At 34.9% G+C, this 19,232-nt stretch overlaps 1 protein-coding gene across 1 annotated transcript in view; it reads left to right on the forward strand.

The window, feature by feature from the left end:
- RB1 (RB transcriptional corepressor 1) overlaps window positions 1–19,232 on the forward strand; it is a 162,846-nt gene that overhangs the window by 18,194 nt on the left and 125,420 nt on the right. The window contains exons 3-4 of the mRNA XM_045869438.3: window positions 12,908–13,023; window positions 16,559–16,678. Coding sequence (XP_045725394.2) covers window positions 12,908–13,023; window positions 16,559–16,678 — 236 coding nt within the window. The remainder of the gene's footprint in view (window positions 1–12,907; window positions 13,024–16,558; window positions 16,679–19,232) is intronic.

Consider the following 19,232-nt stretch of genomic DNA (forward strand, 5'->3'; position numbering starts at 1 on the left):
ACTGATGTATTCCTAGCAGTTAAAATAGTGCTTGTTGCTGTAGGCATTTAATAAATATTTATTGATAATTAAATAAATAAGAGAATAATGTTCAGAATTACACTTCCCCAAAATGCCCAAGTTCTTTATCCATATATTTTAGATTTTTCCTTAATTTTATTATATATAGTTTTGTTAAGATTTTTTTTTTAAATCCTTTCTATTATATTTTGGGATACAAATTATTGAAAAACAGCCATAATGTATTTCTTTCTAAAAAATTACCCCCCCCACACACAGGGTGCCTGAGTGGCGCAGTCAGTTAAGCCATTAGCTCTTGGTTTTGGCTGGGGTCGTGATCTCAGTGTTGTGAGATCGAGCTTCACATGGGGCTTTGCGCTCAGCTTGGAGTCCGCTTCAGATTCTCTCTCCCTCTGACCCTCCCACTTGTGCTCTCCTCTCTCTCTCAAATGAATAAATAAATCTTTAAAAAAAATTACACGCCCTCCAATTCCCCACAAACATAGAGCCAGATCTGAATTTCATCCCACCTATCTATTAGGAATAGATACTAGAAGGATACATCAAATACTCTTTCATAGGATTGAAATGACTATTGAGATTGTTATGGGCTTCCAGGTGTGCTAGGTTATCAACAGGTGTTGCTTTGAAATAAATGGTTAAATAATCTGTCAGTGAATTAATATTTTTTCGTATTTATATTCATCGTAATTTTAAAGGCTTGATATTCATGATTATTGATGTTCAGGTTGGTAGTTGTTTTTTTTTTTAAGATTTTATTTATTTATTTGACAGAAAGAGAGTGAGAGAGGGAACACAAGTAGGGGGAGTGGGAGAGGGAGAAGGAGGCTTCCCACTGAGCAGGGAGCGTGACGTGGGGCTCGATCCCAGGACCCTGGGATCATGACCTGAGCTGAAGGCAGATGCTTAACGACTGAGCCACCCAGGCGCCCGATTGGTAGTTATTCCTATCTGCTTTATATTCAACTATAAACAGATAATCAAATTTATATGAGACCTAGGTATTTAGGAGAGTTTTGAAGTGAATTATTTTATCAAACATTCTTAATACTATTCCTGTTTTAATTTATCTCTTTTATATGTGCCTTAATTTTCTCATTGTACAAACTATTTTTTAAGGTAACTTGAATCCGAATCATATTGCACTCAAAGCCACCAAACATTCATTAGCTTCCCCCACCTTGGCTCTGTTTCAGAAAGTCTACCAAACTTTTTTTTTTTTTAAAGATTTTATTTATTTATTTGAGAGAGAGAATGAGATAGAGAGAGCATGAGAGTGGGGAGGGTCAGAGAGAGAAGCAGACTCCCTGCCGAGCAGGGAGCCCGATGCGGGACTCGATCCGGGGCCTCCAGGATCATGACCTGAGCTGAAGGCAGTCGCTTAACCAACTGAGCCACCCAGGCGCCCCCCAAACTTTTTTTTATTAAGTTTATTTTCCTTAGTTTTATTCAAGACATAAAAGCCGACAGCCAATGCTTTTTATCAACATGAAGGTAAATTGTGTTACTGTGCTACATTGAATTCTTACAAGAGTAACAAATGCCCATTCTAACAAGTGCCTTCCTCACAAGGGCATTGTGTAACTGGATGGCTATTTTATTAACTGAGGTTTTATTGTAAGTAAACATATGGGTTTTCTTAAATTTTTTTAAATTTTGGAAAATTTGCCAGATTATCATTTTATGACTTGGAATCCTAGAAACTCCCAGACCACAGCACTTTGAGCATCAGTGATTTCTTTCGGTTCCCTTCCAATCTGAGATTCTTTTATTCTAATGCCAACTCATTTATTCATTATTGATATTTTCCTTTTTTTAAGTAGTACATGCAATATTGGTAGAAGGAGTTGGCATGCAAACTTTGGGAGATACCTTTTATCCATATAATTCAATTTGAGTTGTAAGAATGACCTCTCTCCTCAATGTTTTTCAACCTTGTTTCTAAGAATGGTAGGTATCAGTTTCATAGATCTTTTACAGAAAAGCCGATTATTTAGTGGCTATTTGGGTTTGGTGGCAGTTTTCTCTCCTATATGGTTATATCTTCTTAGGTGGATCATCTTTGGGCCTTTGACCCAATAAACTAAGCAGACAACTTGACCAGAAACTAAGTTCCACGTCAGTTATCATTTCTTTGTGTGAGTCACTCTTGCTCATACTCATTAGTTGTTACCAGTGTGTGAATGGGAGTTGAAGAAGCTATAGTAGAACCAGTTGTCTTATGTCATACTTTGTATTGGTGATTGAATTGCTGCTTGTTTTTCTGAGCATACTAAAGGAGAAAAAAAGCTGTTCTATTCTATATTGGGGTATAGCTATTGGTACTGCTTTTAAAAAAAATACACATTTAACACCAAGTTAGTGCTGGATACTTTACTAAGCATTTGGGGGTACAGCAATGAATTAGGCATAACTGTTTTACCTTCCAGATATTTACAGACTACTTGGGATATGGACAAATAAATAAGTCACAGTTAAGTGTTTAGATATTCCTACCCACTGAGTTGTGTAGAAGTTCTTAAGGGAGGGAGCCCCATCTCTTGTACAGTGGGCCAGGTAAATCTGAACTTGCAAGGTACTTATTTTTCTAGTAGTGGAGTCAACTCTCTCCTCACAAGGACATTGAGTAACTGTATGGCTGATTCACCTGTTGGTTACTCCTGTGTGTTGTATCAAAAATGTGATTGAGTACAAGTAAGCTTAGCTTTTGTATTCCTTTTCTTGGCTATGCCACTCTTGACTTTTACTTCTTCTGAGTACATCAAAGAATGTTTTTAACACTAACTGCTATCAGCCAATATTACACAAGTGAGGGAAGTGGGATTTTCTGACACATTAGTCTGTTATCCCTTTGGTTCCTACATATAACCTTGGTGAGGGAGGAAATCCAAGAGTAGAAGATAAAGACAGCTCTTATCCCCTCTATTCCTCTAATATATTCCTATAATACATTTAATTTGTAACCGTATTGTTAATCACTCATTACAATCCTGTGAGTCAAGAGTAAGGATGTGTCCTACTGACCGTGAGTTAGAAAGCATATTTCTTTTTTACAAAATATTTCATTTCTTTCTTTGAGAGAGAGAGAGAGAGAAGGCACGAGCACACTGTAGCAGGGGGATGGGCAGAAGAAGAGGGAGTAGCAGACTCCCTGCTGAGTGTGAGCCTAAACCCCCCTGATCTCAGGAGCTGAGATCATGACCTGAGCCGAAGTTAGATGCTTAACTGACTGAGCCACCCAGGCACCCAAAAGCATATTTCTTATGGTTATTTTCATCTTGGTCATGGCTAGTATTTTAAACTTCTAAAATTGAATTTAAATTAATGTTGAGTTATGATAGGTAAGGTAATTTTCGGAAGCCTCCAAGATGATTTGTGTTACCACATGGTGGAGCTCTTCTGTAAGTTAGCGCATTTTAAAGCAGCAAATACATGTCATCAATTGGGGGTTATCATTAGGGTGGTTCAAGTGAACTAACCTAAATGCTACCTTAATATGTAGCCTCTTCAAGTGTTGATTGTAGATTTTGATTTAAACTATAATATATGTAATTAATGTTTTAATATCTTTAAGATTTTTCTCATTAGTATTCCTAATATTTCTCTTTATTGCTTTGTATAAATTTAGCACTTATTTATTTATTTTAAAAGATTTTATTTATTTATTTGACAGACAGAGAGAGAGAGGAATCACAAGTAGGCAGAGCAGCAGGCAGAGGCAGAGGGAGAAGCAGGCACCCCTCTGAGCAGGGAGCCTGATGTGGGGCTCGATCCCAGGACCCTGAGATCATGACCTGAGCCGAAGGCAGATGCTTAACAGACAGAGCCACCCAGGTGCCCCTAGCACTTTTTTATTTATTGATTGACTTTTCCTACTATAATTGTAAGGAATTTTAAGAAAATGTATCTAGGATTAATGAAGAAAAAGAAAACCATTTGTAATCCTACCACATAGAGATATTAACATTTTGATATGTTTTTGCTTTCTCTTTTTAAAAAATTTCACCCAATTGTGATCAAAATATACTCAGAATTTTGTATTTTGGTGGTTTTTTTTTTCTCTTAACATATCTTTGATATTTTCCCATGTCCTTATAATCTTTGAAATATTTTAAGGGTTTTATATCATTGTGTGATAGAGCTGCATCACAATTTACTTAAATATTCTACTTCAAGATATTTAGGTTTTCCCCACTGATTTTGCTCTTACAAATAATTCTTTAAACTCTATTACACTAAATCTGTTTTTTGTAATTTTTATTTAAATTTTAGTTATTTAATATACAGTGCAATATTCCTTTCAGGAGTAGAATTCAGTGATTCACTTACATACAACACCCAGTGCTCATCACAACAAGTGCCCTCTTTAAAGATTTTTTTTTTTAATTTATTTATTTGACAGAGAGATGGGACAAGTAGGCAGAGCTGCAGGCAGAGGGAAAGGGAGAAGCAGGCTCTCCACTGAGCAGGGAGCCCGATGCGGGGCTCGACCCCAGGACCCTGGGACCATGACCTGAGCCGAAGGCAGCCGCTTAACCGACTGAGCCACCCAGGCGCCCCACAAGTGCCCTCTTTAATACCTATCACCCATCTAGCCCATTCCCACCCACCTCCCTCCATCAACCCTGTTGGTTCTCTATAGTTGTTAAGAGTCTCTTACCGTTTGTTTCCCAGTCTCCTTTTTTCTCCCTTCCAATACGTTCATCTGTTTTCTTTCTTAAAATCCACATATGAGTGAGATCATGTGGTGTTTGTCTTTCTCTGACTGATTTCGCTTAGCATAATGCACTCTAGCTCCATCCATGTTGTCACAAATGGCAAGATTTCATTCTTTTTGATGGCTGAATAATATTCCAGTGTGTGTGTGTGTGTTTGTGTTTGTATACACACACCACATCTTTATCCATTCATCAGTTGATGGACATTTGGGCTCTCCATAGTTTGGCTACTGTTAATAATGCTGCTATAAACATCAGGGTGCATGTACCCCTTCGAATCTGTATTTTTGTATCCTTCGGGTAAATAACTAGTAGGGCAATTACTGGCTCATAGGGTAGTTCTATTTTTAATTTGGGGGGAACCTCCATGCTGTTTTCCAGAGTGGCTACACCAGTTAAATTCCCACAAACAGTGCAAGAGGTTTCCCCTTTCTCTGCATCCTCACCAACACCTATTGTTTCTTGTGTTGTTGATTTTAGCCATTCTGACAGGTGTGTATCTCATCATAGTTTTGGTTTGTATTTTCCTGAGGATGAGTGATGTTGGGCATCTTTTCATGTGTCTGTTAGCCATCTGGATGTCTTCTTTGGAAAAGTGTCATTCGTGTCTTCTGCCCATTTTTTAACTGGATTATTTGGTTTTTGGATGTCGAGTTTAGTAAGTTCTTTATAGATTTTAGATACTAACCCTTCATCAGATATGTTGTTTGCAAATATCTTCTCTCATTCCATAGGCTGCCTTTTAGTTTTGTTGATTGTTTCCTGCACTGTGCAGGAGCTTTTTTATTTAGATGTAGTTCCAGTAGTTCAGTTTTGCTTTTGTTTCCCTTGCCTCTGGCGATTTATTACACTAAATCTTGATTCAACTCTCCAGATATTTTCGTTGTATAAATTCTTAGATATAAAACTGAACTCTTAAGGATCTTCATGCATATTATCAAAATGTCTTTCAGTTGGTACTATTTTGAGGTTCAGTCTTTTCAAAATATGTTTGTTAGAAAGGACCATTTTTTCTTTTGCAGAGTGCTTGTTCTTGTCCTTGCCCATTTATTTTCTTCATGTTTTACCATTTCTTTTTGGTAATTCTTTTGGCTGGGTACAAATAATTTTTCTCTGTTTTAACCATTTTTAAGGTCCTCTTCTAAGCCCTTTTCATAATTCTCAACTAAGTTTTTAAGAAAACACATCGGTTACAGATTTTAGGTTGTAAATTGCCATTGGAAAATAAGCTGTGGGGATGCCTGGGTGGCTCAGTCAGTTAAGCGTCTGCCTTTGGCTCAGGTCATGATCTCAGGGTCCTGAGATCGAGTCCCACATCGGGCTCCTTGCTCAGTGGGGAGCCTGCTTCTCCCTCTGCCTGCCAGTCCCCCTGCTGTGCTCTCTCTCTCTCTGACATAAATAAATAAAAAACCTTAAAAAAAAAAAAAAAGAAAAGAAAAGCTGTGGATCTTGAGAAAACAATCAGGGCTGGAAAGCAGGATAAGATACGCTAATCATTTGTATAGAGGTGGTAGGGGTTGCTGTGGAAGTAAATGAGATTGCCGAGAAAAACAATGTGGTGGAAAAAAGTCTTTGGCATTAGGAAACACTGAAAAAGTTGTGAGAAAGAAAGAAATGAGAATGAGGATATTAGAGTGTTTTAAAAGCTAAGGGAAAAAGTTTCATTGCAATAGTGTCAAATGCTACTTAGAGGTCTTTGTGGCTGAAACCCAAAAAAGGCCATTTAGTTTGTTAAGAAGAGATCTTTGAAGACCTAGATAGAGAATAGCCTCAGTATAATACTGAGAGTATGTGTTCAGTGGGTGTACTATGTATGTCCTGTGAGAGTGTATATGGTGTGTGTGTGTGTGTGAATCGTGAGTAAATGAAAGGTTTGTATGTGGAGGGAGGATAGTAGCTTGATAAGGTCCAGAGATAGAAATATAGGTTATTTTTTGTTTTTAAGGTGATACAGGCTTATTTGTAAAGAGAAAGAAGCTTTTAGAAGGGAAACTGTTAGAGAAGTTACAAAAGATAGAGAGAGTAATGAATAAGCCGCCAGGTCTTGAAGGAGATGAGAGGCAGTGAGATTGAAAATCGGAGGTAGAAAGGCATTAGAGTTGTTAATTTGAGAGGAGGAGAATGTCCATTTGTAAAAATCAGAAGAGAAGACAAATTTAGAGATGAGGATGCAGAGACATTTTAAAGAAGACTGCAAGATATGGTAATTAGAAAGTATTTGATGTGGAGAAGAATGTTGAGGCTTTAAGTATTGTGATTCTTTAAGCTTCTCAATAAAATAGAAATTAAGAATAAAGAATAGTAAAATAGTTCAGAATACAGAACTGTTGGTGGGGCGATGAGACTAAGGATTTCAATAGTGAAAATGTTAGGAACATCAATGTAGAAATGTAATAAAGAAATATTCTGGAAGAAATGGAGCAATACTAAATTGAGTGTTAGGAAACTTGGGTTTTAGGTCTGTGGCATTGACTGGCTGTATTGTGCAAGTCTCAGTTCTAGTCTTTAATTTCTTAATCTGCACAATGAGAGGTGAATCAGGTGACCTTTTCAGATTGAAAAATCCTGAACCAAACTAAAAAAGAACAAAACATATAAAACCACATTAATCAAGATATTGTAGTATTGGTGAAAAGAAAGGCCAGTCAGTGGAGCAGATCAGAGGATCCAGAAATAGAATCCACACATATATGCTCAGTCTTTGTACACACAGATTTGAAGGTAATTCAGTGCAGGAAGGATGTTCCTTTCAACAAGTGATGTTGGAGCAACTGGATGGATATTCATGTACAATAAATGAACTTTGATGCCTACCTTGCTTGCACCACTTATAAAAATTACCTCGAATTAGAGACCTAAACTTGTAGAAGATGACATAGGAAATCTTTGTGACCTTTGGTTAAGCAGAGATTTCAAAGATCATACCACTGAAAGCATGATCCATAAAAGAAAAAAAATAAATTGAGCTTCATTAAAATGAAAAACTTATGCTTTTTGAAATATATTGTTTGAGAAAGTAAAAAAACAAGTCACACACGAGGTGAAAATTTTTGCAAAACACCTGTCAAAGAATTTGAATCCAGAATGTATGAATAATTCTTACAGCTTAATAAGACAAACAACTGAATAGAAAAGTGACAAAAGATTGGAAAGGACACAGATGTTAAGTAAGATTTGAAAAAATAGTCAATGTCATTAGTCCGTGGGAAAATGTACCACTACACACCTATTAGGATGGCTAGAAAACAAGCAACAAACATTGGAATAACAGTTTGTTAGTTTTTTATAAACTTAAACTGACTTTTAACATAGAACTTAGCTATTCCCCAACTAGGTATTTGCCCAAGAAATGAAAACCTACATTTATTTAAAGACCTGTACTTGGATATTTAGGGTTAGGGGTAGTAGCATTATTTATAGCAGTGTATTCAACTGTTAGAATGGATAAACAAATTGTGGTATATTCATACAATGGAGTACATTCAGAAATTAAACGGAATAAATACTAATAGATATAATAGTATAGATGAATCCTCCCAAACATTATGCTAAGTGAAAGAAGCCTGACAAAAAAGACTACAGACCATATGATTCCATTGGTATGACATTCTGGAAAAGGCATTAAAATCAGATCAGTGATTGCCTGGGACTGGGGGTCAATAGACCTGATTTCCTAAACACACACACACAAATCCTTCATTCCCAAGGATGGATATTTATGGTAGGGAGACGATCAGACAGTGAGAGGCGCTGAGACAGCTATGGTGTAGTGGAATGAGCGCTAGATTCACTGATAATAGTAGTGCTACTGCTGCTAATTAATTCTGATTCAGTAGGTACAATGCCAGGCACCAAGCTGATTACTTAAGAGCATCCTCACTGCTAATTTTTGTGGTGATTCTAGGATTAGACACTATTATTGTCATTCCTATTTTAGTAGAAACTGAGGTTTAATTGGATTTAAACAAGTTGCCCACAGTTAACACAACTCGAGAATGTATTCAAACTCTTGAGTATTTGACACCAAAATCCATGTTCTTAAATAAAAGAGTGTAAGTTCCAGGAAGATACGGTATTTTTGTTTTTGTTTTTGTTTTCACCACTGTATTCCCCAGAGTCATAACCATGACAGTTGTATAATGAGTATTTCTTGAAAAATTATTAGAGATCTCAAATTTTGGAAAGTGTTAAAAAAACAGAGGAAGGTACAAAGAAGCCTGTATGAAAATAAAGATGATTTTTTTTAAAAAATTTTATTTATTTATTTGAGAGAGAGAATGAGAGAGAGCACGAGAGGGAAGAGGGTCAGAGGGAGAAGCAGACCCCCCGCTGAGCAGGGAGCCCGATGCGGGACTCGATCCCGGGACTCCAGGATCATGACCTGAGCCGAAGGCAGTCGCTTAACCAACTGAGCCACCCAGGCGCCCAAAGATGATTTTTAAATTAGTGTATTTTAGTGATTAGACTGATGTTTTTCATTTAAGCATTTATCATATCAAATGACTTTGTGTTAAATTGTGTTGTCTATGTCCTAATAAAATCTGCTGTTTTAAAAAGTGAACAGAGTATTATAGAGTAGGATTTTATAGTTGATTCTAATCTTTCTGGTTTTGTAAATTTTTTCCATCTAGCAAATCTTGGTGGCAACCAGGTATAAGATCAGACCAAGTCAATGTTATCGGTTATAACTAAACTACAAGCCGTTCCTGTATGTGTGTGTGTGTGTCTAGAAAGTCTACTTCTAGGACTCTCCTAGTTGGAAACTGATCATTTCCTTTCCATAGATACATAAAAATATTTGCTTGTAAATGAATAATCCGGTTGATCTCATCTGTAACCTGGTTCCCTCTGACATATTTAATACTTAGTAGGCTGAAGTTTAGAAGGAACATTTATTTTTCTTTCATAGATAAATGTGTATCAAGAAGAAAAAGCACTTTATCCAAAAAAGAGTTAATTGGAATGCAGCTAGAACAACAACAGCAAAAATAGCAAGCTTTATAAATCATCTGAAATAACGGTCATACATTTTGCTCATAGGAAATTTCCTTAGGTCCTTAAAAATCAGAACCTATTTATACAACATTTCATTTAGGCATTTTATCATTTCAAATGAGCTTGTGTTGAACTGTGTTCACTATGTCCTAATAAAATCTGTTGTTTTTAAAATATGAATAAGCAATGTTCTCCATTTTAATAACTTTAGTTACTTCCTTTCTCAACCTTTAAAACAGTTAAAAAAAAAAATGCTATAGTTCCTGAAAGTAGACACATTGAGAGCAGTTAGGTTTAACAGGTGATAGCCTGTGAGCAAGGAAGCAAACCAAAAACATACGAAATAAGCACAAAAATTCAAAAAGTAATGTAGTGTGGGGGCTATTTATTATAGGGACAAACAACCTTTTACCTCTTAGTTTCTGAGAAATTGACCATATTAATATAAACATACAAAAGTCGATGTTCATTTTATTAAAATATAATATACTTACTAGTCATTATAACAATCAAGCTATGTATACTTTGTTCATTTTCAGAAATAATAAATATATAATATGGTTTCAAAAATCAAATTTATTGAAGCATATTTTACGGACACTAAAGTCAACCAATTTTGAATGAATAGGTCAATAAGTTTTAACAAATGCATTCAACCATGCAATTACCACCATTAATTAAGATATAGAAATTTTTGGTTACTCCAGAAAGTTTTCTCCTCCTTTGTAGTCATTCCCCATATACCTCCATTCCTGTCCCTAGACAGCCACTGATCTACTTTTTGCCATTAAAGATTAATTTTGCCTTTTCTAGAATTTTGTAGGAGAGGAATCACACAGTACACAGGATATACCCTGTTTTCTCTGGCTTCTTTTTCTCCATGAAATAATTTTGAGATTTCTCTATGTTGTGTTTATTAGTACTTTCCCTTTTTATTCTTGAATAACATTCCATTGTATGGACATACCAGAGTTTATCTGTTCACCTGTTTTTGGATATTGGGTTGTTTCTAGTTTTTGGTTTTTATGATTGAAACTGCTATTAATATTCATGTACAAAGCTTCCATTTCTTTTGGGTATAAATATCTGGGAGTGGTATTGCTAAGTGTTATGGAAAGTATATACTTAACTTTATAAGAACTGGCCAAACTTGTTTTTCAGAATGGTTGTACCATTTTACATGTTCACCAGCAATGTTTGAATATTCCTTGCTCTACATCCTCACTAACCTTTGATATTGTCAGTCTTTTTAATTTAATCATTTTAGTGGATGTATAGTTGTAAGTTTTAAAAGATTTGTATAGAAATGCAACAGATTTCTGCATATTGTGGAATTTAAGAAACAAAACAAACAGGCAAAGGAAAAAAAGAGAGACAACCAAGAAACACACCCTTAACTAAAGAGAACAAACTGATGGCTACCAGAGGGGAGGTGGGTGGAGGGATGGGTGAAATAGGTGACGGAGATTAAGGAGTGCGCTTGTCGTGATTAGCACAGGGTGATGTATGGAAGTGTTGAATCACTATATTGTATACCTGAAAGTAATATAACATTGTATGTTAGCTATACTGGAATTAAAATAAAAACTTAATAAAAAATATTTATTTTCCATGTAGCTAAAATCATGGAAAAGTTTAGAGTTGGATAATGATAAACTTTTTATTATCAGTAAAATTTGATAATCCAGGGACGCCTGGGTGGCTCAGTTGGTTAAGCGTTTGCCTTAGGCTCAGGTCATGATCCCAGGGTCCTGGGATTGAGCCCCACATTGGGCTCCTTGCTTGATGGGGAGCCTGCTTCTCCCTCTGCCTGCCACTCCCCCTGCTTGTGCTCTCTCTCTCTGACAAATAAACAAATAAAAATCTTTTAAAAATTTGATAATCCAGAATAATTTTTAGAAGATTTATTTATTTGAGAGAGAGATTGTGAGCTGGGGGGGGGGGTGCGGCGCAGAGAGAGAGAGAGAGAGAGAATCCTGCTGAGTGCAGACCCTGACATCATGACCTGAGCCGAAACCAAGAGTTGGCCGCTTAACTGACTGAGCCTCCCAGGAACCCCAGAATAATTCTTTTCTTAAAGCTTGTATATAACTGAGATTTCAAAACAATGTAAATTTGCATCACATACTTCTCAGCTCTATTGTAACCTCCAACTAAGAGTAAGCAAATAGTCCAAGTTTTGTAATAGAATATCAGATAATTTGGTGTCTTTTGTTTTCAACTTAATGTAATCAAATTTTACCTACAAAACTTACATATCTAGAAATTAATACATATTTTTAGGGGAAAAGGTATTCTAATGATAATGAAAAAATATTCTAATGATAATCATGGCCATCACTCATCAAGTACTAATTATATGTCAGGCATTATGCTAAGGGCCTTATATGTATAATCTCATTTAATTCTTACCAAGTGAGATATGTATTATTATTTCCACCTCACAAAGAAGGCAATTATGGCACTGAGGGATACGAATTTCACAAGGTTAAAAAATACTTGAGTCCATAGACTGATGAAAAAATGAGTGAATCAGGGGTGCCTAGGTGTGACTCAGTGAGTTAAGCAGTCGACTCTTGATTTTGGCTCAGGTCATGATCTCAGGGTCCTGGGATTAAGTCCAGGTCAGGCTCTGCAATCAGCAGGGAGTCTGCTTGAGGATTCGCTCTCGCTCTCCCTCTGCTCCTCCCCCTGCTCACGTGCATACACACGTGAGCTTTCTCTCTCTTTCTCTCTCTCTAAAAATAAATGTCTTTAAAAAACAAGAGTGAACCAGGGCAAAAGGAGGATAATCATGTAAGAAAGTAGCCTTGTTTTTTTTAAAAACAATTTATGTTATGGACTCGAAAATCCTTTAAGTTGGTTCTGATGACATTGGATTATTTAAAAATGAAAGTATTTACTTCAGAGAACTGACTGACCCCTAAATTTTTCACAGTAAGTTGTAATTTAACTTTTTGATCTTTCTAGTAATTTTTTTTTACTTACAATATAAAATTTAAGTGTTTTTGATTAGTGTAGAATTAAATGCTCTCAAGTATATGCCATCATAAGGATTTAAAAACAAGTTTATGTTGAATAAGAAAAATATTATCATATAATACAATTTTAATATGTATCTAGTATGTGAATGATTAATGAAATATTTGAATCTTTTTTTTTTTTGTACCCAGGAAGGTTATGTTCAAAGGAAAAAGGAGCTATGGGGAATCTGTATCTTTATTGCAGCAGTTGACCTAGATGAGATGCCATTCACTTTTACTGAGCTACAGAAAAACATAGAAACCAGGTAAAATTTATTATATCAATATAGGCCTCTGCCATCAAAGAAAAGTATTTCTGAACTTTCCTCTTAATAGACTTTAGAGAACTAGTGAGAAATGCTAAAATTAAATAAAACTTTTAAAGGACTTAGGTCAAACAGTGAACTGTCCTTCTCTCTTGGAGCCTTAATGAATGTGTATTTATGTTATAGTTTCTCAAGAATGTAGAGTTTGTGTCCTGGGAAATTTTTCATCATGTCTCCCACTTTCTAGAACTTTCTCAATTGTAGCTGTTGATAAAGTGGACAAAAAGAGCAAGGGTTTATAAAGTAGGCTTATTTAGATTAAAATTTTTATGAAAGTGGTGTGAGTCTATCTTAAAGGAATTTAGTTAACATTTATTAATGTTTAAGATTGCTTCATATAATACATGCATAATTATATATTTTTTGAGACTGTATATTCAGCTGAGTTTCCATAATTACTCCAATAATTGTTTGTTGTTGAGCTTATAAGCTTATAAGAAGAATTTACTAATTTGTTTCCAATAACTCCTGAACTTTATCTTGAACAGCTTTGTGGGACATCCAGTCATTTCATTTGCAGCATATTTACAAACAGTAATTATGTTAGTAATTATTTACTAACAGTAAATAATTTTACTAGAAAGGTAGTAGTATATATTTCTTCTTGGATAAAATCATCTAGAATTAAACATAATTAGTATTTTATTTATATGAGATAAATTAAATTGCTGCATTTTTCAGTAACTCTTTTTCTTACTACCTCTAAATAAAATGTGGAAACAAAGACCTTGTATATTCATATTTTAACCTATCAAATTAGAATTGGTTTACCTCTCAGAGATTTCAGTTTTATTTTATTCATAAAATTACTAAGTCAAAATAGTTTTTATATAGCTGAAAATTATGTAAGTAAATTTCTACATTAATTTATACATTCATGCAGTAGATGTTTCAGTGGCCTAGAGGATTGAAAAGGATATGAATGTTTCAGTTAAGATAGAGTGGGTTTAATAGGTCTCTGTTGTTTTACAAGCTATATGACCTAGAGCAGATTGCTTAGCTTTATTAAGTTTCAGTTTCCTCATCTGTGAAATGAAAATTATTAGCTATTTTATAGAATTACGAGAATTAAATAACTTATAACGAATGGAAAAGTAAGTAGTTTATAGAAACAGTGCTTGTAACTTAACCATAGGTATTGATGAGGTCTTGATCTCTTTCCTTCTGTAGACCACCCCTCCTTGCCCTTCCCCTGCAAAAAAAAAAAAGAAAGGAAAGAAAAACAGTTGTTAGGCTCTGTGATACTGTGCTAGGTTCTAATGATACAGAGGTGAGAAATAGTCTCTGAGCTCAAAAATTCATTCCAGTGGGAAGATAAAATTAAACAGATGGCTGCAATACAGTGTTATAAAGCTATTTATAGACTACTAAATAAATATGACAGAAAGGCTATTAAATCTTTTATCTCCAAGATGAAAGAATTTTCCTGGCAAAGCTTTTCCTAAACTTTTTTCCTGAATGGAGCAACACTTATAATTGGGCATGTCATAAATAATCTCCCTACAATAAATATAATAGTTTATTTGTTACAACTTTTTCTTAGGTCATCTCTTTGTTCTAATAACTATCCAGGAATGGTATCTAGACCACTGCTGCTTAAATGTGCCCTGGTAAAGGACTTTTTTTTCAATAAGTCATGGACTGACATTTAAAAAATATATAATATAAATTAAGTATTAGAAAAATGAAAGAAAAAAAATTATACTAACCGCAGGACCAAACTTTTTATTATTATATTCAGCACCATAAAATTAGTGTTAAATTGCCATAAAAGTTTTTATATGCTTACTCTCAATTTCTATATTTATTTAATTGTGGACAGATAACAAAACATATCAATCCATGGAGCACTGCTGTAGAATAAGTAGTTATTTTAGATTTGTGTGTCTTAATTATGGCTCTTTATGCCTGCTTTTCATCTCTGTAGCCTTCCCTCTTCTCTTCTTTCCTTCAGAGGAGGGCTGCAGAAGGAATAGAGACTCACTTAAGTTACCCCTAGAAAAAGGTGACTTTGTAGTAACAATTCAGTTTCCATGGTGCTCCATAGGTATTGCTATATTATCTCATAAAAACTGGAACTGAGTGTGCTTCTTGAATAAATGCTTTTCTGGGGTTGATTTATTTTTCTCTGAAGGTATCTAGACATTTACTCCATTCTCTTTTCTCTTGTGAGCAGCATCATGATCATCTACTCCATATCATTTCTACTTCTTTATTTGCTGTTCCATGTAGCTTGTCATGGCTGCCCCAGTCCCTTCTATGTCACAAGTGCTTTAATGACCTTCTCTTGGGTTCTTTGTTCGCTGCTCATTAGCTGAAGCTTTTATTTTTAGGGTTCTTGAGATGAATGTCTGAGTGGTCCAGCCCATTTTTTAGAATGAAGCCTTAACTCAGTTGCTGGAGAGTGTATGGGTGGGTCTTGTGACTACCCTTGAGTTCATTTAGCTGCTTTGGTATAATTCCTTAGACAAACTTGATTAGAAATGAGTGTGTGAGGTGCAGTTGATGATTGCTATGTTTAGTGCCCTATTTTTTTATTAGTGAAAAATGTATGAATATTTCAAATAGATTAATTTTTTAATAGAAAACAATAAAGAATAATTTAAAGTCATTATTTAAACAACCTAAACATTTTAATCAGTTTTTCTTTTCCCTTCCCCAACAATTCAGTCTAAAACCATTGGTGGGTGAAGAAAGTAGGTATGTGCATCTGTGGTAGGAGAGAGCATGGGGTGCAGAGAAGGATGTTAGAGCCCAAGTGGGTATTCACCTGGATGTAGTTGGGGGTGAGGGTCCTGATATGGGCTGCTTGGTGTGCAGTGTCAGAGATCAAGCCGGGTGTGTGGGTAGCCAGACCACATGTGAAGCGAGTGCAGTCTGGGCTGGGGAGTCAGAACCCTACTAGGGTGAAGAAGATGTCTATGTGGAGGGGTCAGGGCAGTCTAGGATGGGGAGTCATTCTGAGCAGGAGAGGAGAGTGCCCATGTGGGAGAGTGGGTAACTTTGGACATGGAAGGTAGTTACATGCAGGGCGATTGACTAAGTGAGTAAATAAAGATAAGTGGATCCCAGCTTTCTCACTATCAAAGAAGAGTTATAAATTTGAAAAGGGAAACATTAGAATAAACCATGTGGTTTTATGTTGGAATTGGATAAATGGATGTGAACTTACAGTTTTCAAAACATATAGGTAGGTGCAGAAATAAATATGTATGTATATGTCTATCATAACAACCCTTTTTTTGGTATAAATAGATGTAGGCATAGGTATATACATATAGGGCTGTAGGTTGAAGCTAGTTGATTTTTACTCTTCAAACTAATAAAATGCAAAAAGTAATTCCTTCCAAAGAATATAATAGTGATTTGGTATAGAGCTAATAAACTTTTGAATTGAAATGTCTATGCTTTGAAAATGAAATAAAATGAATTTTTTCAGTTACAGATTCAATTTTTTCTATTCCTTTCTTTGTAGTGTCTGCAAATTCTTTGATTTACTAAAAGAAATTGATACCAGTACCAAAGTTGATAATGCTATGTCAAGACTGTTAAAGAAGTATAATGTATTGTGTGCACTCTACAGCAAATTAGAAAGGTAAAGTAAAAATTTTATTAGGATTACACCCCAGTTTTGCATGTTACTGGTGATGATTAGATTCCATCTGGGAACTATATTTAGTAAAGTTATTAGGTATTACCCCGTAGATTTGTCCCCTTTGCTGTTAGTTTTTTTTTTTATAGGTTCTTAGCTTTCTTTTTTATTCAGTCATATGCATTATGAATGTTTCCTCCAGAATTGTTATACTGTCCTTTCATATTTCTCATTTGTTTTAACAAACTTTAAGACTTTAGTCTTCTCTGCCAGAGACTTTCAGTTCTCAGTGGAAGAGTGACCTAAATTTAAGCTTCTTCCTAATGGTGTTATTTAGTTTAGAAAGAGAAAAACATACTGGTAGTACAAGGTGTACATGACCTATACTACCAAGCTATGATTTGTATTCTCAGTGGTGTAAACGGAGACTTTTCATTCCTTTTAACTGGGAGAAAGATGAAATTCAGATAAACTTGGGTTTTTAATGCACTTTTCATCCACGTCGCCACTGCCACTGGTAAAATGCCACATCTGGCATGTGGCTGTTACTCTGTTCATTGTGGGGCTCATTTCACTTGGTGAGAATATATGAAAGTTAATATTTTAGCTAAACAAATAGTTGTAAAGGGAGAGGGAAGAGTATTTTGGGGAGAATGAGTATGGAGATAGTGCTGGAAAGAAGCATCTTCTCAGAAGGATGCTTCTGTTTTCCCTTTCCTTCTTTTTGGTTGGTATGTCACTAAAACTTCAGAGGTGTGATAGAGGATAAGAAAAGTGGAGAGAAAAATCAAGATTGGCCTATGGCTTTTAAAGGAATTTTTCTTGCTCCTCGTTTTTAATTGTAATAAGGTTGCATTGGCCATCATTATTTTCTTTTGTCTTTTCTTGAATAGAGTAAAATCTATTTGCACAAGAAAAAAGGGATTTTTTTTTATTATAATAAAAATTTGTATAAGGAATGTAGACTATAAAGCACTTGGAAAACACAGAAGAGCATAAATAAAATATGAATCACCCTAAATTTTAATACTGGAGATAACTAGTTTTCATATTTAGAATATTTCTTTCTTTTGGATATTTTATGTAAATTATATATGGTATATATAATTTTTTCTTTTTTTTTTCTTTTTTAACCTAACTGGGACTTTTCTGAATGCTTCTGTCCCTTAAAGTTGTTTATGGCCTTTTAACTCATATCTTGGAACTTATCCTAAGAACGTTATCTTAAATACAAAAAAGCTTTAGAAATTTTTATCACAATATTATTTAAGCCAACGAAAAGCTGGAAACAACCTATTTATGCATGACTGAAATAAAGAGTAAGATATAAATATCTAAACACTAAATATTATAAATGTAAAATAAAATTTGCTAAGGAATATTAACAATATGCAAAAATGCTTCTAATATTAAGTAAATATAAAATTTGATGAGGAATAAAACAATATGAGAAAAATGCTTCTAATGTTAAATAAATAAAGCAGGATATACTGTGATTATAACTGCAGAAAGAAGTTGTATGTATTGAATGAAGTTATGTATTAACACTAATGTACTGAATGATAGTAGCTGAAAAAGAAGTACCAAAATGTTAACCAAGGTTTTGTATGAGTAACTTGCATTTCTAAAGAGGATGTGTTACCGGTATAATAAATTAAGCAAAAACTTCTCTAGGTCAATGTTTAAAAAAAAATCTATTCTGTAAAGACTAGTACCTCAAAATCTATAATTATCAGGTTATTTCTAGATACAGAATTTTAGTGAGAATGATTTGGAGTGCAGTCCTGATTTTTTTTCCTGCTATAATAATTTTAATTAGATACTTCTAGGTTTTTTGCTTCACTATCTGAGATCAGAAATCTATTTGGATATTTATTTCTGTTTTACCTCTTTCCTTTACCCTTCATACCTTCTAGTGATACATTGTATTTATGATTCTTGTGGGGGCTAAAGGAAGTTAGAAAGGAAAGTTAGAAAGTGGAATATTATATGGATAATTCTGAAGTATTTGAGTTCTTCCTACCTCCCAGGCCCTATGTTTTTCCTTTAGGCCAGTTTTTGTAAAACACTGGCTGTTTCAGATTAGTAAGTAGGGTTCAAGGTCAGAGTTCACAAAAATTTTCTCTACAGTAGTAGTCTGGTATGATGCCCTACCAAAAAAGAGAGGCTCTGGTACAGTTTAATGTTGAAGAGAATGGAATCTTTTGAGTCAGACAGATTTGTATTCTACTCTGGGCTCCAACATGTACTGTGTGATCTTGGACAAGTGAGTTACCCAACTTCAGTGCTTCAATTTCTAGAGTACAAACGAATTGATAATGGTGCCTACCCTGTTACGTTTTTTAATGTATTAAATGAGATAATGCAGGCAATGCTGAGTCCAGAACCTATAATAAACATAGTAAACTTTCCACAAATGTTTTCGTTTTGTTTTTTGTTTTTCTTAAGTAAGCTCTATACCCAACGTGGGGCTTGAACTCTTTACCCAGAGATCAAGAGCCACATGTTCTACCAACTGAGCCAGCCAGGTGCCCCTCCAGGAATGTTTATAAAACAA

This window comes from Mirounga angustirostris, unplaced genomic scaffold (genome assembly GCF_029215605.1).
Source record: "Mirounga angustirostris isolate CCGP_5_RB_7025 unplaced genomic scaffold, mMirAng1.0.hap1 SCAF_3, whole genome shotgun sequence".
Classification (NCBI taxonomy): domain Eukaryota; kingdom Metazoa; phylum Chordata; class Mammalia; order Carnivora; family Phocidae; genus Mirounga; species Mirounga angustirostris.